At 41.0% G+C, this 24,584-nt stretch overlaps 1 protein-coding gene across 1 annotated transcript in view; it reads right to left on the bottom strand.

Annotated features, from left to right (window-relative positions):
* The window catches only part of CERS6 (ceramide synthase 6), a 216,100-nt gene that overhangs the window by 88,390 nt on the left and 103,126 nt on the right, over positions 1-24,584 (bottom strand). The window contains exon 4 of the mRNA XM_024206806.3: positions 15,805-15,862. Coding sequence (XP_024062574.1) covers positions 15,805-15,862 — 58 coding nt within the window. The remainder of the gene's footprint in view (positions 1-15,804; positions 15,863-24,584) is intronic.

The raw sequence follows: 24,584 nt of genomic DNA, 5'->3' as shown, positions 1-24,584 counted from the left end.
GATCTGTGCGCTGAGCTCACCGCAGCCTTCCAGGACAGGGATACCAGCATGGGAGAAGCAAAAGCGAGTGGCAATTGCATTGTGGAAGCTTACAATGCCGGATTGCTATCAGTCAGTGGGAAATCAGTTTGCAGTTGGAAAATTCACAGTGGGGGCTGTTGTCACCCATATGTGCAAGGCCTTTAAGCATCTCCTGCTGCACAGGACTGTGAATCTCAGCAATGTGCAGGAAATTGTAGATTGATAGATTTGAAGCAATGGGCTTCCCGAACTGTGGTGAGGTGACAGAGTGGATGCATATCTCTGTTCTGACACTTGCCAGTGAGTACATCAACAGAAAGGGGTACTTTTCTATTGTTATGCAAGTACTAGTGGATCACCAGAAATGCTTCACTGACATCAACATGGGCTGGTCAGGCAAGGTGCATGGGGCTCGCATCTTTAAGAATAAAGAACTTTTCCAAAAATTGCAAGCAGGGACATTCTTCCCTGACTAGCCCATTCAGACTGGTGATGTTGAAATGCCAGTAGTGACTTTGCAGGACTTACGCTACCCTTTGTTCATGAAACCAAACACTAGGCACCTTGACTGAACGAAGGAAAGATTCAACTACCAACTGAGCAGGTGTAGGACGACTGCTGAATGTGTGCTTGGTAGACTCACCGCTTGCTGGTGATATATAGCAACTAGACTGGATCTCAGCAGGGCAAACATTCCTATCATTATTGCTTCATGTTGTGTATTGTATAATATTTATGAACCGAAGGGGGAAAGGCTACCAGCAGGATGGAGGGGTGAGGTGGATCAGCCATCTGCTCAATTTGAACAATCCGAGACAATTAATATTAGAAAAGCAAACCATGGAGCTATACAGTTGAGGGAGGCCTTAAAAGATCATTTTAACAGTGTGCAAATGAACAGGAAACAAAGTTAAGTTAAAATGCAAACAAACAAGCTAAAAACATTTTAGTAACACTGTATGAGGGTGAGCTATACCTATAAAAACCAGGTAAAACAATAACTATACATGTTTATGTATTAAAAAACATATTGCAGTGTTTCATCCCTGGTAAAAATAAACAGTGCACTGTGTTTGCTGGCTGACCCCGTGGTTATCATATGTCATTGTAGGTGTAATCATGTTTCTCCTTGTTTTCCCCTGGCATAAAGAAGTAGCTGTAAGGCTTCATGCCATGCTGCCACCAGTTATGCTAGCGGGTATTGGGAGCAGGCAGCATGGAATTTTCCCATGAATTGGAAAGTTTCTGCGTACAAGATCTTAGGGTATTTAGCTCAATAATTTTCTGAAACATGCATTTGTTGCATAAGCAAAGCTCTATAGCTTCCCAATACACCTCTCTGTCCCTTTGCCTCTCCCTCCAGCAATTGATCTCTCCATTCCTGGTCCTTCACCAGTTCCTGAGTTCCTGGTCAGTAGCTGCAGAGGACTGGAGGATCTCAGAGAACACGTTCTCCCTGGTCTGCTCCTTTATTTGCCTGATGTGGGTTAGGTGTTTAGCAGACGTGGAAGGGACACCTCTCAAGGCCAGGCCACTATGGCTGATAAAAACAGACAGATACTGTCACACTCTGGGGTGTAATCCAGACCAGTGACGAGTTGTGTCACTGCCTGCTCTGTAGCCCTGGGTGTCTGAAATGCCCTGCTGCTGTGGGCCACAGCCTGGGATGCTCACAGCCAGCCTATCACCATGCAGGTCACACCTTGAGTCTCTGTGTGCTAGACAGTTCTGGTTCAGCAGCTCTGACCCCAGCAGCCTGTCTGCAGCCCCACTCTGGCTCCCAACAGCCTTGGTTACAACCAGCAAGGTGACCCCAACACACTCCTAGTTCCAAATTTCCCCCAAACCACGTGCCCTGAAGTGTCCAGCCCTCACCTGGACCACTCAGAGAAATCATAAGGTTCACTGCTCCTTTAAAGAGACTTAAGCACATCACAGCTTATTAACTTAACTGGGGTAAATACACCCTTCCCTTCAAACACAGCAGTGAGTTGGTTCATAGGAAAAATAAAACAAATGTATTAACAATAGGACACAGGTTAAGTGATTCCAAGTAAAATTAATAAAAGTAGAGATGGTTACAAGCGAAAACACCCATCTAAAATCTAAAAGTTAACCTAGCAAGGTACAGGCTTTGTTCAAGATGGTTTCTCTCTCTAATCTTCCATATTCCCAGCCATTGCTGACTTTCCCCTAGTCAGGACCTTCCACAGAAGTACAAGATGCTGGTTTCCCTGGTCTTCCTAGGTGAAAGATCTTTGTCTAAGCAGGTTTCTCACCTATATTCGGTTCCCAGAGACTTCAACTTCCCCTTGGTTGAAGGGCCCATCTTTCTCAGCTTGCATCTCTGGCATCTTGTGTCTGTCTAGTGATGGATGCCAGAGATGGCTTCTATCTTTGTTTATGTCTTCCAAAGGTCAATTTTAAGGATGATCTCATGCTGTTTTTCCCTTCCTGTGGTTTTCCCATCCTCCCTCTGATTTCTATGTAAATGGAGCTTCCATCGTTTTCGGTCACACCTTGCGTAATTTCTTTGGAGACAGGTAAATAGCTGAAATTCCCTCGTCTCTGAGAGAAACATGTTTCATTGTATCATTTCACAATTATATTAATCATCAGCGTGTCATTAGCTTTCAGAAAAGACCTTACTCAATACATTTTTGTAATACAGTAATACTGTAGACAATCAGTTGATGCAATTATTTAGCATTTGAGGTTCAGAGCCTCCTGACTTTATAATCTAGATAAAGTTTCTCTCTCCAGTGTTGTCTCCTCCACCATTTGATAGCTTTGTTTACATAATATGTAAGTGGACCTTCATTGTCTCTGACTGAGGACCAGGCTGGTCAGAGAAGCAAATACACATTCCTTTGTCTAGGGCAGACCTGTTTACCAACTCCCTCTGACCTGCCTGGCTTAAAAACATTTTAGTCATCATTCCAGCATAAATCCATAGCTCTTAATACACATAGCGCACATACATCAGCCAAGAATATTAATGATCAGTGATCAGTGAGTTGTTAGTTTTCCAGTGACATGTTACATGATACCTTTTCAATACAGATTATAAATGCACTGAGTTGGGTTACACTGAATTGGTCAGGCCAACTGAAACTCATTACCTGATACCAGTGAGCGCCTTGCCCACTAGCACTGGGATGCTCTTAGGGTCACAGATACATTGATGGATTTACAGTTGTAATGGAAAGGGAAAGATAAGTCTCAAAACTCCCTTGGTGTTTTTTACTAAAAGGTCTTTATGGGAATAATGTAATTGTCACTTTATCTTTGGAATGCCTTGTTACATTGACACGCTGCAGCTCAAGCCATGGCAAGTACAGACTAGCATTGGTGGGGGGGCGGAGAGGTACTGTTGCATGGGAGGCTGGGTGTCCCGGGTGCAAGTATAGATAGGCTCAGCAGAATTTGATTTTTAACTTTGACGGATAATATCAATGTTTATTTTCAAGCATTTTTTTAGATTATCGATTTTAATTTTCACAATTGGGTGAAATTATGAGGGAGGGGGTCAGCCAATAATTATTTAATACCAGTAGACATTTAGCTTCAAAAAGTTAGAGCTGTATAAACCATTAAAATGCAAACAGTCAATATCACATGTCAAAATATGTAAAGTAAATATCCTTAAATCAACACATCGTATCTGTTTTTTTTCTATTCAATTGCCAGTCCATTTGTAAGAAGCCTAATTCAAAAGATTTTGCCCAAAAAGTTTTCAGTTCCCACAGCTAGGAGGTTTAAAAAAATTCAAGTCTTTTGTTACAGGAATGCATAATTATTTGCTAGAGCCAGCAAACCATTCCAGATTTCTAAAGTTCTCCAAATGTGAGGTTGGGTCCTTACTGCAGTACAAATCCCTGAGCTGCCCAAACTGGTTAGGTGGAGAGGCTCATGCGATATTTGTCTTGAACAATCTTTCCACAAACACTGAAGTTACTGGCAATGACTGGGGTTCATTTCTCCAGTATTCAAGTGTTATGTGTCATTACAGGGTACTTCACGCAACATGTACAAGTCAAAATCATGCTTGAACTCTTCTGCCTTGCAGCATATTTTTATAGATGCTAATCTTGTGTGACATCTGACCCTTGAAAAATGGATCAAACACTTTACAGTTGGCAAAAAGATGCTGAGCCATATACAGCTCAAAGAATACATTGTAGGATATGGTTGCCTTCAGTTTGCTTTGAAATTCTGATGTGAAATCATGCATTGCAGATGAAAGGAATCGCCTTTTGGAGCCCACTGACTTGAGTTCCACTTCTTTTGCAGTATTATCTACATCTGCAGCAACTTGTAAATTGCAATTAAACAGCGTATCAGTGTGATGTATCAGGGTATATTTTTCTATTTGAAAATGAACCTTGTATATTTTCCCTCAAAATACACAAAGAAAAGATACAATACAGTTGACACTGGCTTCCATCATCCTTGACCATCAAGCATAGTTTAATTGACTTTTTTAAGGTGGTTCCATCCTCTTCTTTAATGAGAGTCTATCACCCTGTCCCTGTAAGCATGAATGAATTTTGCAGCCCTGAGCCTGGAAAATTAGCGCAATGGGACATGAGGGGACACAAGCAAACCCAATAGAGTGATAGTGCTTCTTGAACACTTTAAAAAAACGCTCACCTTTGCCTGTTGGTACACTTACACACCACTGGAGAAAGTACCACAGATTTGTTGATGTCATGGAACTCATCAGTTTTGACTGCATGATCAATGATTACACGCAAAAGATGAGTAATACATAGAATGTGCAGCAGATGGGGATGCATTTCTTTCATGTCCTTTACCAGGCATTGCATGTACATCATGGAGTCACTGTTGATTGATATACAGTTTTCCCACATTTGACTGTACTCTTGCAACGTGTCTTGAATCCAAATCGAAATGATCCCTGCATTGCACTGAAGAACAACAGAGGATTTTTATAGAATAGTATTTATTGATTTATTTTTGTCACTGTACAACACTGCAAGGATGTTAATTGCTGGCTGCCTCACACGCTCTGGAGTTTTCATCAATTATTAAAGAGAATTTCTCACCACTCAAAGGCTCTTTAATTGCAGCTTGGTGGTGAGCAAAAAATGTCAGGCAAATATTTTTCTTCCAGCCAGTAACATTCTGGGCAAGAGCATATTTGTGAAGCAAGAGCTAATAAAAAGCTCAAGCCACAGACAACATTCATTGGAATTGCCTGAAAGCATAACATGAGCACCAGATCATGTGAAAATCCCACAGCTTCTTTCTTTTATCTTGTTTTTCCCAAACAGTCTTCCATTGAAGCCTGGGCTATCTTTGCTTGACGTCCTTTTAATTTCAAATGAGACTTACTGTTCAAATGTTCAGTAATACGATTTGCCTGACAAGAGATGTCTGTTTTGCAAACTTTGCAGTGCAAAATGTCCTCATCTCCCTTTCCAAACTTTTGCACCATTTTAAATTCGAGGTCAGGGTATTCACTGCTGGCACCTGTGACCCTGGGCAGTGAAGTTCAAAACTGGGACCACAGCACCCACTGTCACAGGAAAGGGGCACGGTGGGACAGCTGCTGGAGGACTGTTAAGAGTTGACACAAGTAATGCAATACCTACACTGACAGAAGTAGGTTGACTTTGGCTCTGCATTGTTTTGGGGAGGAGGGTGTTTCTGCATCAACGGAATGGGGCACCTATATCGGCAGGAGACAAATTTATGTGTGGACACATGCAAAAATAAATCAAAACAAGACGACTTAAGTCGATCTAACTCTGTAGTGTAACTCTGTAGTGAAACCCTGGAACTAGTGATGTAGAACGAAAGTTTCAATTTTTTCCAATACATTCATTATGCAAATGGCACTTATAGCAAACCTCCTCTTATAATCAAGTTGCTCTATGAAAAACTGACTCTCCTAGAAGAAAATTCCACTGCTCAGATATTTTTAACACATCTGTGGTCATAATCATCACCACATAAATGCTTACATTTTCCCAATCAATACACAAATTTTACTGTATTGTGTAAACTGATTTTATTATGCACCTGTGGATGTCACTAATGCTGATAATCTCTTACTTCCTTAGTGGCCAGCATGCACAACAAATGGTCAAATGGTGCAGAGAGATAAAAAAAAAAAAGGTTAAAAACGGAGTCAAACATATTCTGGCATGGTGTGGAATATTATAAAGTTTGTGTTGTCTGTCAGATACAGGGCATCTGATTCCACATTTATGGCTCCATCACTCATCGCTCAAAGTGATCGCAATAAAAACTTTACAGCTCTCCCGGAGCATCTCCCATGCGCACACATGCCTGCCATGAGAAAGGCAGAGAATACATTTTCTCCCAACATCACAGCCCAGGTAAAGGGCAGGGTGGAGCAACATCACCTCAGGAGCACCAAGAACACAGGCTGCCACTTGGAGCTCCTCAGCATATAGAGGCTGCAGACCCACTACTTAGACCACTCTAGTGTTCATGCAGTTGGCCAGCTCCATTGGCCAGTTCATAGGTGGTGATGGCGGGGAGAGGGAGCATTGACCTGTCTCCTTTAAGGCACCTTGAGCCCGAGGAAGTAGAGACTATCCTAAGCACAGGAACTGGGGTTCTATCTGGCCATTAGCAGTCCGCACTTGGAGAGAGGTGGGGAAGAAAGATCCCCACAACTTGGCTTTAAGTTAGCATATGTGACATGAATATGTCCTTTTATGTGAAATTTACACTATATCATTGCTTTCTTATTGTTTCCAAATGCAGTTACATTATCTGTGAACGCCTGTAACTGATCAACAGATTCAGCCAAATAACTCCACTGGATCAGTATGGCTCCTGAAGAACCAAGATACAGAGCTGCCATAGGCATCTCTCAGCACGTGCCACAAAAAATCCAGTTGTCGCTGGCATTTTTCAACATGACCAGTTTATCTACCCCACCAGTTTACTTAGTGATCAGATTTTTAAAGCAAATGACCACCAACCCCCAAAATGGCCCTACCGTGGTCCTTTTCTAACAAAATTTCCAACATGCAGTTTCAGGTTTCTCAGCTCCAAATGAAGTATTCTCATTGAAGCTGGTCCATGCTCTTTTGCAACTTTGTAATTTTCACAGGCAAAGATGGAAAGGAAAAAGGATGCAGTGGTTATGGGATGTCAAGTATCCAGGGGAAAAGCTTCAGTTCCACATCTTCTTAATGCTTCTGCTTTACCGAATACAGAGATACAACATAATTCCAAGGCCAGGCTACATGCTGTGGGCCAATTCCTGAAGTCCTTACTCTGCTTTTATACAGGGCTTGATTCTGAACTATTGAAGTTAGTGGGAGTTTTAGTATTGACTTCAATGGGAGAAGAAGCAGGCCATTCACCCTTAATCAAGCAAACTCCCACTGATTTCAGTGTGGTTTTTGCTTAAGAAGGACTTTGAATTTTGGCCATATGTCAGTGATGAACAAAATACTCTAATATTGTCATTGGAGCTGCAGGTTTTATTGTAATCAATCTTAGGGGGTTGCTCTGTAAATCAATGATCAGTAGCTAATGTAAATGGAACAAGCTGACTTTTTATCAGAGCTCTTATTACTTTGAAAGCTCAGCTGCAGCCAAAAGGGAAAAAACCCATATCAATGATCAGAGTGGGAATAAAATTAGTTATCTTCTGCTTTACGCTCCAGATCTCAGTGATTTATAAGACATAAGGAACATCACAGCACATTTATCATCTTAGATTAGTTCTGAGGAGTCAAAGGCACACATCGTTTTTCTGTGAGTTCTGGACATGATGCCATCTCTTAGGAAAGCCCTGTGGCAGATCATTACTTCATAATTATTCTTCACACTGGTGTTGGGACTTGGAGCCAAATTTATCCCCGCATAACAACACTGAAATCAAAGGAATTACATCAGGGATTAATTTGGCCTTTGGTGTGATCCTGATCCTGATCTCATATTATCCCTATATGGATCATCTAAGAAGATGAAAACTCCTTTGATGGAAGAGAAGTCTACTGTTCACAACTCTAGCCCTGGTACTATCAAGAAGGAAATATATAACCCTAGTATACAGTCACAAAATATTTTCCACAGTTGTCCTTACTGTGGAATTATTTTGGAACAGTTACCAACTAAAAGTAAAAATACATATTGTAAGCAACTATGTTCTGCACACTGGCAGATAATTTTGCCTTTCATCCCCAACATGGGATTTTCTTACCTTATTTCATTACTGAAAAGAAATTATTAAAAAGGTAAAAGATGGGAACAGGTCAAAAAATGTCCCTTATTATATGCTCTTTCACTGAGGTTTCTCTTAGTAAATACTTAATAACACCACAGTACTTTATATATAGTGCCAAATTGAAAAGTCAGTTCAAGTCAATGGATTTACTTCTGATTTAGGTCAGTGTAACAGAGCACAGCATTAGGCCCACAGATATGCTGGGAGCTGGGATGGGTTTTTTCAAACCAAAACAAGGATGGGTTTTCTCAAATCTTCTCCAATGGCTGACATTGCCACCAGAACCCCTAATGGAATTAACACCTTGCAGCTTTATAGTATACTTGTTACTCTTATGTGAGAGAGGACTTAAATGTATACCCCAATTAAAAAACATATTAAGAGAACCAGAAAAGTGCCACCGTGGCTAAACAAAGTAAAAGAAGCAGTGAGAGGCAAAAAGGCATCCTTTAAAAAGTGGAAGTTAAATCCTAGTGAGAAAAAAGTTTTCAGGGGGAATATAAGGGTGAAATTCATGGATGGGTACCATAGGCCAGGGAAGGCTAAACCTCCCCTAATCCAGGCCTTGGCCCCGCCCATGCTTCACTGGGAGGCCCCGCCCTCGCTCCTCCTCTCCTCTGAAACCAATGGTGGCTCAGCTCTAGACAGTGGCCAGAGTGGCTCAGGCCAGGCTGGGGGCCTGGCTGGGGCTGGTGCCGGCCGGCAGCCTGGGGGTCAGGCCGGCCAGCAGCTCGGTGCTTGGGCTGGCTAGTGGCTCAGGGGTCTTCCAGCCATTGGCAGGCTGGGGCTCTGGCGGGGGGGTATGGGCTTGGGTAGAAGGGGTTTCACCCACTGCCCATGGTGAAATTCACTGCTGTGCAGAGAGCCACACCAAAACAAAGGCCATCAAAATTGGTTTAACGTGGTACTTAAGTGGTGTACAGGCCTATTACTGTGTACAGGGATGAATTTCACCCTAACCGTAAGGTATGAACAAAGTATAGACACAATTGTGGGAGACAATAAAAAAGTATAGAGACAATAATTTATTACACAGAAGCTGAGAAAGCACCTAGGTTTGGAAAGTCTAGCATTACAATCCATGCTGTCAAACTGAGTAGACTGCCTGTCTGAGAAAATGTGTCTAATGCAGTCCTCATTAAACAAGAAGTTGTTACCCAGATTAAGAAGGCATGTGCTGCACAGTGCAGCTTGAAACATCAAATCTGGAACCAGGGTACAATTACAAAAGGCCCAAGTTAATGAGTATTATTCTCTACTGATAGCCACCTTATCCCACACCTGTAAAACATAGGCAAGTTATCACCAGCACAGAGATGGAAAAATTTCATCAATACACCTTCAAGCTACTATGCAAATCATGTGGCAAGATAATGAGGTTCTCTAAGAGAGCTGCAAAAGCTGCACTTTAGAGACACTTATCAAACACAGCTCTTAAGGTTAGCATATTTCAGGTTTCCCAAAAGAGGACACTGCAGAGGGAGAGGGAGTTGGAAGGAGGGTACAGTTGGGAGCTCTGGAGAGGGTACCTGCGGCAGGGGTACTCACTGGAGGTGGGGGGCAATGTCGCTCCCTGTCATGGTGGCAGGGTGGCTGGTGCAAGCCCAGGATGCAACGATAGCCGTTAGTCAGTGCCTCCCTGCCAGACCCACTCACCAGGGCTGGGAACTAGGCCTGGGTGGGCAGGATCTGGCAGCTGTGGCTGTAGGGGAATGGACCAATCAGCTGCTGACGCAGGGGAGGGACCAATCGGGAAGCAGACCATTAGGGGCTCTTTCTGAGCCGCAGCATCCAGCTGTGAAAAAATCCCAGGCATTGCCTGTTATTTGAAAAATGTGCCCGGACAGAAGATGGAGGCTCAAAAACGAGACAATTTTGGGGAAAACCCGGATGTATTGTAACCCTAACAGCTTTATTGGACTGGTCCTGTCCCCCGCGCAAGAGACAATATACTCTCAAATGCTGAATGATACACTTACTGGGCAAAAGATCAACAGAGAGAAAAAATTACTTAGATCTTAAAACAATCAAATTTCCCATTCTGGCATACATAGCAACATGTGGGAAGCTACAGTGGCAAACCAGTTTGCCATGAAAAAGTAATACCCGAAGCGGAGAATTTGGAAGAGAAATGGATTGTTCATCAAGAGAAGAAGATACTTTACAAGCAGAGTACAAGTCGCAGGCACACTTAGCAAACCATATTACTCTTCCCGGCCCAACCTTTGGGAAAGCCTCTGACATCATGGACTGGATCCTTTAACCCTCTAGGAGTTCACAAATGCTCTTTCCAAACTAATTATCTTCAGCAAGACGATCAACCAACCACCTATGCATATGTTCAGTCAGAAGCACTTGAATGCAGTTTCAAAGGTTATACTCTATTTTAATAATACTGTGGATATTTGAAAGAAAAGTACAGCAGGTATTGAAAAGTCAGATCTGATGAATCCCAAATGGTTTATACATTAAGCATTTGTTTAGATTTTAAAGAGTCAAATGAACATGTAAAACTTGGTGATATACTGGTGGCATGTTGCATTCCATAAGATGTTGTAGTTATCAACTTGATGAGCTTGTATAGATTTCTGCTGGAATTATGTCTGTGACGCTGGCAGACAAGGTGCCAGATCTTGCCGAGGCTTTAGACCTCAGCAGAGCACTGACAAATTTTGGAAACCAGTCTGTTTCACCCACGTGTTAGTATGGTTAAGATGGATATTGAATTTATAACAAAGTATTTAGGGTTTAGACTTTATGAAATACCTGTAAATTGCTGCATTCATTAATCTCACTTATATCTGTATCACCTGCTATAAGGTAATATTTATCTTTTTGCTTTGTAACTGTAAAAATGTTTGCTCTGAAACTGTGAACCCACTCAACAGGGATTGTCTCCTGCCTATCAAGAAGGTCTATCAAAACTAAATGAGCCATTGTGGGGCATCACAAAACAAAGACTTTGTTAACTGCCCCCTCATGCCCACGAAGAGGCTATGTGCAAAAGGGTTTGTCCCATCAGCTTGAATGCTGGAAGGAGAAATAAACATGGCTGACAAGAAATTTTTTCATCTTTTGGTGTTTGGACTCTCACAGGGACAGTGCTATGAAACAGAAGCAGAGATCCCCAAGGTCAATCCGAGTTAGTCCTAAAAGACATTCAGAGTTGACAGATTACTACAACTCTCTCGTCTTCTGAAACCATAGATTGTAACTTATTTGTGTATATATGCTTACCTTGGAATAACTCTCTCATTTCTTTTCTTAGTTAATAAATACTTAGATAAGTTTACTATAGGATTGGTTACAAATGTTGTCTTTGGTGTGAGATCTAAGGTACAAGTTGACTTGGGGTAAGTGACTGGTCTTCTGGGATTGGGAACAACCTGAATATTTTGTGATCTTTTGTGTATCGCAACCATCTATCGCTAAGTCCAGCTTGCCTGGATGGCAAGATAGACTGGAATGCCCAAGGGGACTGTCTGTGACTCCATGGCAAGACTGTTATAGTGCTTTAGGAGTTCACTCTTTTTATTGGGTTGGTGAAATCTAATTATAGACCAGTTTGGGGTCTCTGCCCTGCTTCTTGACAGTCTACCCTGAGGCTGGCTCTCACGGTCATGAGCCATGGTACATACACACTCCTGGCTTCGCCAGCCTGCTGGACCAAGTATATGGGGCTTGAGCCTAAGTAGATTTTATCACTTAACAGGCTGCACATCTCTACTCTGGCACTGGAAAACTGATGCTGAGTAAGCACTAAGAAATCACCCTCTCTGGAAGAGATGGCTTTTCCAGAAGGGAGGATCTGTCTGTCGGACACAGAAGAGATTTTATTAAGCTCAACTTTGTTCTTTAACTTTATAAATGAAGAATTAAGTGAATCTTGCAGTTCGTTCACTAAGAAAAAAGCAGAACAAAAACAACCAGATTATCTACCTCAGTATTATGATGAAGCTGAAAGGGCTGAAAGTGAAGTTCAAGGAAAAAAGTATTGTGGCTTTGGATTCCAATATCTGAATTTCATTCTTTGCAAACCCAAATCTCACTCCTACGTAGAGAGACAACACAGGCTTTGATCAGTGAAAGATCAATAATTCCATCATTTTGTTTTAGTTCCTGGGGTCGACAATATACATTTAAGGGGGTTGATATAAGTTACACCATTTAAATCCAATGACAATCATAATTCTGTTCACTTAGGGCCTACGCGAAAGCTCACCGAAGTCAACAGGACTCTTTTCATTGATTTCAGTAAGTTTAGATCAGCCCCTTATTGCTTAGGGTCCAATTGCTCCACTCAATGGAACTATTCTCATGAGTTACTGTTCACCGTTATGAGTACAGGGTCTACAATCAGACCATTAGAATATATATATATAGTGGCTGTACCCCAACCTGACACAGAGCTGTCTTCACAACAGGGTTGATTGATATAAATTATTTAAAATAAAAAATTAAAAATAAATCTGATTTTATTTAAATCAGATTTCTTATTTAAATATATTTTTTCCTTTTAAAAACAAATCTGTTTAAAATTAAATTTGAAATTATGATAACCTCTGTTAAGGTGTAAACTTATAATAACCTATTAAAAACATCTAAGTAAATAAATAAAAATATGCTGCATTAATGAGCCTTCCCCAAATTTTAATAAGTTCATGGGTGCTGCTTTTTGCTTATTTAGAGAATTAGGGGAAAACATCTTTAACTGTTGAAGTCCACTCAAACTTTATAAATGTATCACAATGTCACATAATGCTTCAGTAAGTATATTAGTTTCAGTCTTTACCCTGGAGAGAATGCTGGTATTTAAATTTTCCCAAATGTAAGTACTTTCATTTTCTGTGGTTCAGAAGAGCTTTTGCCTTAATTATTTTTGGTTCAGTTTAACTATGAGGTACAGAGAAAGATTATTTTCTTCATTTGGACTAGTTCACTCAAAGTCGCGAAACTGACTGGCAGCTAAAAAAAGCAGGAAAGCTTGTTTTCCTCTTGGAATCTCTGAATAAAAACCAGGTGGGAGGGGATGAACTCTAGTAATTCTAAAAACCTGAAGGATGCAGAGCCAGATTTTAAAAGATATTTAGGCACCTAAAGATGCAGATAGCTGGCTCGTGGGATTTTCAAAAGTACCTACATAGGGTAAGTGCCTAACTCCCATTGATTTCAACATGAGTTAGGCACTTAACCTGGTTTGGTGCTATCTACATCTTTAAGTACCTAAATATATTTGAAAATCTAGCTCATGCTAACCGGAAACAATCCATTAATTCATGAACTACAGTTAATTCTTCCTGTGTTTAATAAATCAGTTAGTTTTAAATGAGAAACATATTTTGATTAATTTACATTTTTTCTTCTTAAGTATCCAGCACATTTAAGGTAGTTTTGTTTAACTAATAAAAATAATTTTAAAAAGTTGCTTTTGTGCATTTTTAATTGAATTCTAATTTCCATCCGAATGCTACTTGACACGAATCTGGAGTAAAAAATTAAGAAATGCATCATCCACCATTTTCTAATAAAAATTGGAATAAATGTATATTAAGCTATATCATTACTTAAATAAATGTGTATAAATAGAATGAATCTTCGTGGTTAGCAAAAAGAAGTACCAAAATTATTGTAAAGGCTTCAGTTAGTTGCAAATCAACATATTTTAATGGTTACCAACCAATGAGAATAAACTTTCCTTTAGGCATATGACTAAAAAGGACAGATTCAAAACAAGATTAAAATCAATTATTTAAATCAAGATTTCCTGCTTGCTGATTTAAATAAATTATTTTTAAAAAATCAGTGTTTTAAATTACTTTGATTTAAAACTCAGTCCACCCTGCTTCACAATATTATAGTATAGGCTCAGAAATGTTGCCTGACATACTGTTATGTTCCTTGCAGACAGTATCTTGTGAGCTGGAAAGATTTCGAAGTAATAGATCCAGGGATAAAAACAGGGTTCCCTTCTCATTCCTCAGCATCACATCACTCTTACTACAGTAACAGAATAACTCCACAGCAAAGTTCAGCCCTTTGAAGCAAGCACTATATTGACCATATCTACTAAGATTATAGAAATCAGTCATGGAATATTCCCTTGCATTATTCACCATGACAGCATTCATTATCATCTGTTTTGGCTTTTGATGCCACAGCCATGGAAGAGGGTGAGGAAGTGGAATTTTGGAACATTATCTGGAAGCTTTTTGCCTGCACAGTGCCCCAGTTCAGGAATACAAGGTAAGTTTACTGAGGCTAGGTCTACACTACAGCGGGGGTCCGACCTAAGATACGCAACTTCAGCTACGTGAATACCGTAGCTGAAGTTGCGTATTTTAGGTCGGCTTACCTGGCTGTGAGGACGGGGGAAAGTCGACCGCTGCTGCGCTGCCGCCGACTCCGCTGCCGCCTCTTGCCGCGGTGGATTTCCGGAGTCGACGGCAGAGCGATCAGGGATTGATTTTATCGCGTCTTCACTAGACGCGATAAGTCGATCCTAGAAAACCGATTGCCTGCCGCCGGACCCTCCGGTAAGTGTAGACAAGCCCTTAGAAGCAGCTCTTTCTCCTTCTTGTTGGAGATGCAGCATATATTCCCATTAGTGTTGGCATCCGACCACTGGCTGAGGAGATGGCCATGTTCTCACCCTGCTTGGCCATGCCCCGTTTAGAGTATGCACATCTGCTGTACTGCCAGTCTCAAGCATTCCAACCTCATGAGGCAGACCTCAAAAAATCATGGAGATTGGCTTAATCAGCATGAATTTAAAGAAAGAAAGAAAAATAAAGATAGAAAGATCTTTTCATTTGCCCTCTGGCTTCTAAGCCTTTATGACACACTTATGTCATGTTTTCAAGCTTTTCTCCAAACCATGAAGGTTAGAACTGTACTTTGTTTTAAATGAAAGCTGAGATGTTCATGAAGTCTCCCAATTCCAGCATCTGGGGCTTTAAGAAAACATAAAAAATGTCACAAGACTTGCAGTAAAACAGAGTTGGCAATACTGCAACAGACTCCATGACCATGCTCATTACCTCCTGAGCCGGAATTAAGGGAGCAGAATTCCCTGGGCTTCCCCTGTGAAGTGGGGTTGAGAGCAACCATTCATTTCTGATCAAAGAATCCACACGAAACTTCCTGGAGAGTGCTCTCTCCTACATGGGTTATTTTCACATAGGAGAACACAGGGCCCAGCATGAGGACAATCTAAATATAATCATGCTTTAAGTATAAATTCATCCCGTAGCAAGAACCATGAGCAGCCTAACACCTATTGGGAAACCAGGGATGTTGTTACGACAATCTTTTTGGCACTAAAACCGTTTTTCCAAAGCTCTTTTCTTTTTTGTTTAAAAAGTAGTAGCTTCAAGGGTTTTCTGCAAAGAACCAATTGCAACTTATTTTGTAATTCAAACAAAGCATATCTTTCTTAGTGGTGACCGATGATTTTCTAAACCATTGCTATCTATTGTACATACATATAACTTTAAAGAGATTTGTAACCAGTTATAAAAGCACAATATAATAATGAGAGTTCCTACCTTTTTCAGAAACCGGACTCCATAGGTAAATATATAAAGGTAAAATGTAAATCTCCACCTGCAAAAGGTAAAATAGATTGACTCTATGATCTTAGGTTTACATATTTTGCAGCACAACATTTAATCTCCCATTACATCATAAGCTTAATGCACATCGACCAATCAACGTAAATTCTTTTCATTCAGAAGATTGTTTCTAATCACTAGGGCCTTGATTCAGCAAAGTTCTTGAGGACATGCTTAAGTCTTGCTGAAATAAATGGGAGTCAAGCACTTGCTTGAAGTTAAGCACCTGCCTAAGTGCTTTCCTGAATCAGAGCCCTAGTATTCTGTCTTTTTATGCAATTACCTTCTTTAGGACATATTTGCTTCCTTTGGCCCAAGCTGCAGGGAATTTTGCTTGAGTGAGGACTGCAAGATTGGGTCTTTGGCTACAAAGCAACTATTAAAGCACCAAATTCTGGCTGATTTCCTTATGTTCAAAGAGCTTTTATTTTCATTTTAAACTTAATACATAGGATAAAACGTTCCCTGTTGTCAGACCAGTGCAAGCAATTAAGGAAGACATAAACACCTAGGAACAGTGCTTTTAAACTACCTACCCTTCTCATATCTCAGCACTAACAAGAGAGTATTTTATGCTTTCAGCAACTAAAACATGAGGTTTGTTAGATTATAAAAATGTGCCCTGCTGTAGGGAACAGCATCACCCAAGTGAGATTGGAGCTCTGTAGTGGGCTCTAACTACTAGCTCCTGGGGTGGGAATGGCTTTTTCCCAGAGGTCTCAAGTGAACAGTTGATAAGCACACCTGCAAATCCACATATGGTTCGCTCCCCAAAGGTTTTGTTATTATTACTAAGATGATGGAAACTCCTAATCAAAGAATGTTCCTAACTTTTCCACTCCCCCATACGTTTGACACAGCAAGTCTGTCTTTCGGGGGCTCCTTCGGGAGAGGCAGGGAAAGCACAGATTAGAATCTGGGGTTGAGGGCTGCACCAGTGCAGCTGTAGCGCTTAGTGAAGATGCTACCTACGCCGATGGGAGAGCTTCTCCCATCGGCGTAGGTACTCCGCCGCCCCAAGAGGTGGTAGCTATATCGACAGGAGAGGCCCACCCACTAACATAGTGCTGTCTACACTGGGTGTTAGGTTGGAATAACTGCGTTGCTCAGGGGTGGATTTTCCACCCCCCTGAGCGATGCAGTTACACTGACGTAAGTTGGTAGTGTAGACCAAGCCTGAGATGCAACAGAAAGCCCAACCAAAGTCCCAGCTGCACCAGCGGGAGCCTGACCCACCCAATGATGTCATGGTAAATCAGCCTGAACCAGACACCATCTGCCTAGGAGGTGGGTGCCAGACCCAACAGAGGACAGAGCCAAACAGATCCAATCCCGCCAGAGACAAATGAAGAAGGAAGCCAGCCAGAATGGACCCGTGATTACCGCTGGCCCCGGGGCCTGGCTCAGAAAATACAAGTCACTGGGAAGTGGATGGAGATCTGGGCAAGGCCTAACACAACATAACGTCTGGAAGAAATTGCTGGATTCCCAGGAGAGGCAGGTGTGGCTACACACATGGGAGGTAAACACCAGTAGCTTTTCAGTTAGTGAAGCTTACAGCAGGCATAGTGTCACAGGGTGACAGTGGCCCTTTAGGAGGAAAGAGGCCACTGCACCTGTGACTTGTCAGCTATCTCCTAACTGTGCTTTAAGAGAGAGCACCTAGGCCATATAAGTGGTACAGCCCAACAACAGAGAGAGTCAGTCAGGAAAAGGGCAGAGGAGAGCTGCGTGGTTCGATCAGAAAAAGGGCAGGTGAGAGCTACCAGACACAGAGAAACTGCAGGAGATCTTTGAAGGAAGCTGTAGACGGTTCCTGGGGGAAGGCTGAAGGCAGGAGAGCAGCAGAGAGTTTTGCTGGCTGACCTCCCCAAGCCAGAAAGCCAGAGCGGGAGAGGGCTGAAGGCCAAAGAGAGTTGCCTGCTGGCTTCTAAGCCGGACAGCCAAAGCCAAGGGCTAAAGAGAGTTGAAAGGAGGAGAGCAGTGGAGGGGCCTGCTCACTGACCCCTCCACGCCAGAGAGATGGAGCCAGTAGATGGCAGAGGCCTGAGAGCCAGGGTGGTCCCATGGGGAAGAGTGGGATTGCACTCCAGCAGGAAGGGCTAGGGTGGTGTTTCTGGTAAAGGTACAGGGGAGGACCAAAGAAGAGCCCAGATAATGTGAAAGACACCAGTGTGTGGTATGTGCTGTGTTGATGGACTACACAAGATGTGGAATTTTAAGGACCATATACACTGGGTACTAGAAATGGAGTATGTTTGGGGACTTTATAGACTATTTTGAATTATGTTTTCATAATAAACCAACACTTGGAAAGGTATTATTAGATAGGAGAGCTGTCATGGAGTTATTGGGGACTCTAAAGGAGGAAAACTGAGGAAGGATATACTGGTTGTGCCTCGGCCTGCTGCAGAAGGGCCCTTAAGGCGGGATCACCTTGTGACAAATAACTTGGGCTCAGCGTGGACTGATTTAAATAATTGGATTTTAATAATAATTTAAATCAGCAAGCAGGAAACCTTGATTTAAATCCTGATTTGTATTTGTACTTTTTAGTTGTTTTCCTAAGGAAAGGTTGATTCTCATTGATTGGTAATCATTAAAACATGTTATTTATGACTAAATACAGCCTTTCCATTAATTTTGGTGCTTCTTTTTGTTAACCAGGAAGATAAAATATTTCTATTCACATTTACTTAAGCAATTATATAGCTTAAGTTACATTTATTCAGATTCTTAATTTTTACATTTTTTTATCAAGTTAGCACATGGTGAATTTACTAAATGATTAAATTTTTACTTATGTTTTGTGTCAAGTGCTATTTGGATGGGAATTCAAATTCAATAAAAAATAAAAATTTAATTTTTGTTGTTAAATAAATACTTTTATAGTGCTGGATACATATAAAAAAAGCTTAACAAAAAGTTTATCAAAATGTGTTTGAATTTAATACTGATTTATTAAATGAAGTATTTTGTGTAGGTAATGAACTGAACTGATTGCTTCTGGTAAGCGTGTCTTTCAAGATTTTAGAACCTTGTAGATCTCATCCTCTCACACCTAGTTTTTATTCATAGTTTAGAAAAAGAAAACAAGCTTTATCAGCTCCCAATTGGTTTCTTAACTTTGAGTGAACTAGACATTGAATTGAAGTAGCTGAAATGAAGAAAATATTCTCTCTATACCTGCAGAAGAAAAGGCTACTTTCATCAAAAGCTGGTTTTCAAGAAACAGGCTCCAGTTGCTTCCAAGTGTTCAGGGATTTGACTTTCTTTAAAACTTGGCAGCAAATATGTACTACTTAGTATTAATTTTGTATTTAATTTAAATTGTTAATAGCTTATAACAAGTTTAGGCCTTGATATAGGATGTCACTTTAATATTAAATAGAATTTTAAAAAACCCACATCTTTAAATTTAAATTTAAAAAATCCTGAGCTTCATTAACAAGCGATACTAACATGGAGGGAAGAGCTAGCGGATACTGGAGCACTAAACATCTCTAGTAAAATGTACTATTTACTATCTTCTGTCTGCTCAGTAAAATTGTTTGGTTGCTGTTAATTGTCCCTGAAGCATTTTAGTGCATTTTTGGAGCAGATTCTAGGGAAGGCACATTGCTTTGTTTAAGGGGAGTTCAGGCCACCAGTATACAAGCAACTAAAAGGAAAGGTCAGATCTAGTTTACAAAAATATAATGAAGGACAAATTGGGCAGAAAGTGTATGTAAAAATGCCAGTGAGATTCAAAATGTGACTGGTCTAGCTGAACAGAAGCAGTCTCTTGTTCATCTGTAAGATACAGATCTGTAGAGATGAAATTGCCTAATTGGTATTACACAAATATTGGTCCTCTCATGAGCTCGGTACTACCAGCAACATAGTGTGTATCTTTCATGTTGCCACATTCCCCAGGAACTACTGCACAAACCTAGTATTCAGATAAAGAATGTTGCCTCTGGTATTGGAAAGTCTTCTAATCATGCGCAGGCAGGAAATAGCCAGGAAAGCGAGATGAAGGAATGTAAGAGTTTCCTTATGAGCCAGGTCCAGGGACAGTGAACCCTGCTCCAGAACTGCCAAGTCATGCAATTCATGTGGTGGAGTTTGCAGGACTGTGCCAATGCAAATCAATCAATCAAGGGGAACAATTCAAAACTATCGTGTTTAACTCCATGGAAAATATTACTAATGACACTCTTACCCTTCCTCCACTGCCCAGCCCCTCTCACTCATACCAAGTGTGAGCAGTTGCAATAACTACCTTTCAGTGATAGTTGTCTGCTTTAAAAACCCCTCCCAATATGATCGTTGTTGCATTTTTTCTCAAGGCAAAGTTCATAAAATTGCTGTGGTCACTTGCACCTTGTGTCTGAAAGACACACTACTCCACACAGGCTGAGAAAGGCTCTCCTCCAAGCGGTTCATAGACTTCTGACATATGTTCAAGGTGAAGTTTTAAATGGTTGACCTCTGGGGCTCCACCATCCACACAGTTCTCTGAGGAGGCTTCTTTTGCTTAGCCCTGCAGAAGGCCATGGAAACCTGTGACTGCCGTATTTTGCTGCAGCAGCCACTGCAAAGAAAGAAAACTTTTTACCCTGAGATGTGCAAATCCAGAAACACTGACTTCCAGTTGTGAATGTGCACCGCATTTTGCATGGGGCCCATTACTTTGAAGACAGAACATTGTATCATCCTGAAGTCTAATGAAAGACAGCACAAAACTCCCATTGACTTTAGTGGTGCAAGGACCTCAATTGTATTCTTATTACACAAAACCAGGCACCAGAATTCATGATGAATTCTATTCACAATGAGTTATTCAACAACCTATAGGGCTGGACAAGTTGTTATAAAGAAAAATTATTTCAAAGACTGGCAGAATTTGCATCAATCAACTTTTGCAGTAAGTTACTCCATTAACTTTAGCAGTAGAATGTCTTAAGCTTGCTCTCCAAACATGAAACAGAACTGCAAAAGGTTTTCTGTTACTCCATGTTAGGCAGCTTTCAAAGGAAATTTTGCCTGGTTTACCACCAAGGATGAAATCCTGATCCCCTACATAAAGCCAATAGGCTCTCTCACACCATTTATGTATAGTGTTACATTGGTTTATTGTTTCAACTAACAGTAAAACACTTGAGACCACTGTCTGGGTAGACACATTCATATTAGCTATATAATTAATAATATCAATGTTAATAACCTGAATTCATTTAGGTTTGGAAGAAAAATAATGTAACTGGTTTAGCTACTTAAATAATCAATTGACTAACAATTAACATGCAGTATTCAGTGACGCTTAACTGCTACATGGTCTGTTATAGAGTCAGCAAACATCAATGACCTTACTAATCAGTTGGTATTTAATAGATATCTGTCTTTATTAAATCTAAATAAATACAATAATTAATACTAGATGTGTGTTAAATATAATTAATATATACTGAACACTCGAAAATATCCATTCAATTAAATCTATAGTTGAGACGGTTTAAATTGAGGTTCATGGACCATTATAGCCTGAAGAAATAAATGGACAGCAAACTGATATTAGCACATTTCCTACAAACAGTCTTAAAACTGGAAAAGACATGATCAGTGTGTCAGCTGGCAGACCCATCAGTAACTACGTCGTGGATTTACCATTAGCCCTGAGCAAGAGACTGCATGTAGGCTGTGCTGCCACAGGAGCAGGCCAGGGATTGAATTATAATTCAGTTCTGTGCCTGGTTTCTTATTTTGCTCAAGAGAGAAAGTAATCTGATTCAGCTCTGTACTTCAAGTAGATTATAACCCCTTCCCTGCCGGGCCATAGCGTGGGAATGAGAGTAGCAGGCCCACGGAACATTCTCTCACACTGTACCATGACCCAGGATGAGGGTAGGCCATGCCGGGGAGTGTTAGCATTGTCACCAATCCATAATGAAGCCAGCCTGAAGAAGGACTATGGATGCTCTCGAAGTTAATTTGAAAGTTAGTTTGCTCTAAATGGGTCACCAATTCCATTACGGATTAAACAATTTCTGGGAACATACTAAAGGTCTATAGTGCAGGGGAGTAGAACAGGACTCCTAAAAGATTGCCAGCGGTGTTATACCTTAAATTATCGACCAATAGCAGAATAAGGGGACCTGAAGAGTTTCTCCAAGAAAGATATGCTTGGAGGCAGAAATGACTTTGTATAAATGAGCTACGTCATTAGGGCTGGTTCATAACAAATACTTGGCTCAACTCTTGCAATTCATTACACATTTTGCCTGCCAAAGGCACTTTTCAGTTACATGTTTTATGGCTCTGCAAACTGAGGTGTTGTATGGGCTGTAGACTGTGAATGGATGCATCAAAAACATTTTGCAAGTCATTTGACACAGGAGAAATGGGTTTTCTTGGTTCTGTTAGAGCAGGGGTCAGCAACCTTTCAGAAGTGGTGTGCCGAGTCTTCATTTATTCACTCTGATTTAAGGTTTTGTGTGCCAGTAATACATTAAGATTTTGCGTGCCAGTTTTTAGAAGGTCTCTTTCTATAAGTCTATAATATATAACTAAACTACTGTTGTATGTAAAGTAAATAAGGTTTTTAAAATGTTTAAGAAGCTTCATTTAAAATTAAATTAAAATGCAAAGCCCCCCGGACCGGTAGCCAGGACCCTGGCAGTGTGAGTGCCACTGAAAATCAGCTCGCGTGCTGCCTTCGGCACATGTGCCATAGGTTGCCTACTCCTGTGTTAGAGGGCAAAAAAGCAGCCCTGTGTTTAAGTTGTGTCTTTATGACTGTTTGTTGGTGTCAAACATAGATAGTACACAGATGGTACCGAGCCCTGCATCAGTCAGTGTCTCTGTAAACCAAAGCCCTAAGCTGGCTTTGCTCACAGTATTGATAAAGAGTTTGTAAAGGTTTAAATGATTAGGTGTTTTAATAAATAATTGTTATAGATTGTTAGAGTCCATCAGGTCAACAGGCTACTTATAACCATCTATAAAACTCTCTTTTGATGTGCTTATAACCATCCAAAAATACATAATACTCATGTCTGCAATATGTTTATAACACCTGACTGTTTATAACCCTTTATAAATAATATAAACTTCCATTTATAAATAAAAGTGTGCCCTTGTTTTGAAAAACCATTTTGTCTATCATCTGGTTTGCTCTTTGCCTGGTGTGAAGATACTGGGTTAAATCCCGACCTCACTGAAGTCAATGGCAAAACTCCCATTGAGTTCAAAGGGGGCCAGATTTCACCACAAAGTCTAATTCTCTTCTCATATGCACCAGTTTCATTGTGGTATCAGTCCTGATTTACAGCAGTAAGAAGTGAAATGAGCCTACTTGACTGGCTACCATGTAGGTTGCATACTGAGAGTTTATCCTCTTGATTTAATATCACATACTTCTCATTTCACTGCCAAGCCTTTACATAATGTCAGTTGCCTTCTCCACCACATGCCTATATGTTGGGGACTGTAACAACTCATATCCTCTATGTATCAGGCACAGAGGCCTGTAACACACACTCACTGATAGGTTAAATACTCCCCCTCCTCAAATGAGGCTCATCCTCAGCCTTTGAGGCCCACAGCTGTTTGAATCCTGGAAGAGACCCCACTTATGTGATGATTGCCATCTTGGCTGACACACTGGGGAGTGAACCACGGACCTCCACAGCTAGCTGCTACAGACTGTGTGAGAGCCAAGGTTCTTTAGCTGGGGCTGTAACAGACTCCTATCCTCTGTGGATTGTAACACATTCACCAGTAACTTGCACATTCTCACGTCTTACACTTGTGTTCTCATTTTCTCTATTTCCCTTCTTTCTCCTCCCAATTTTCTCTCCCCTCATCGTTCACCTCCATCTCCTCCCACTCCCAGATTCACACGCTATCATGCTGTTCCCAAAGCTCAGAACTGGTTCCCATTTCCAGTCCTGTTCTTCCTTCAAATCCTTCCTTATAACTGACTGCTTCTAACTTTCACAACAACTCCTGTCCCTCCACTACCTTCATAACAAATGGATAACTATGAAAAATGATTGAGTATGATGCAATGCGAAGGCCAGAAAGCACATAACCTTGTGTAGTATACACTTCCCTCCGATTCCCACTCTGTTCCCCTGACATCATCTAATATCATGGTTTATTTAGTCTAAGGGCTTGTCTCCACTTATCGGGAGATCGACGTGCGGCGACCAACCCACCAGGGGTCGATTTAGTGGGTCTAGTGAAGACACGCTAAATTGACCACTGATCGCTCTCCTGTCGACTCCAGTACTCCACCGGAACGAGAAGCAAAAGATAAGTCGACGGGAGAGTTTCTCCCATCAACCCAGTGCGGTGTAGACACTGCAGTAAGTCGACCTAAGGTACGTTGACTCCAGCTACGTTACTCATGTAGCTGAAGTTGCCTAACTTAAGTCGACTTAGCCCCGTAGTGTAGACCTGCCCTTAATAGCAACTTCCTCAGGTCTCAGACAGTATCCAATTGTCTGTAAAGCAGCATGGACACCCACAGAGCTATAACACAAAGAGCCTGCTGATAGTCTTACATTTTGTCTCCCTGTGTTACAATGCAAGCTCTTCAGGGCAGGGACCATATTTTATTCTATGGCTTATAAAGTACCAAAAACATTTACACAGCTATAAATATAATAATAGTTAAACTCAAGCCCTGCAGTCTATGGCAGTTCTCTATTTTCCAGTATCATTTAAAA

The sequence above is a fragment of the Terrapene carolina genome, unplaced genomic scaffold, assembly GCF_002925995.2.
Source record: "Terrapene carolina triunguis isolate 2854851 unplaced genomic scaffold, T_m_triunguis-2.0 Scaffold62, whole genome shotgun sequence".
In the NCBI taxonomy this organism is placed as follows: Eukaryota; Metazoa; Chordata; order Testudines; family Emydidae; genus Terrapene; species Terrapene triunguis.
The sequence above is the reverse complement of the archived record's forward strand: the minus strand, read 5'-3'. Positions and strand labels throughout refer to the sequence as shown.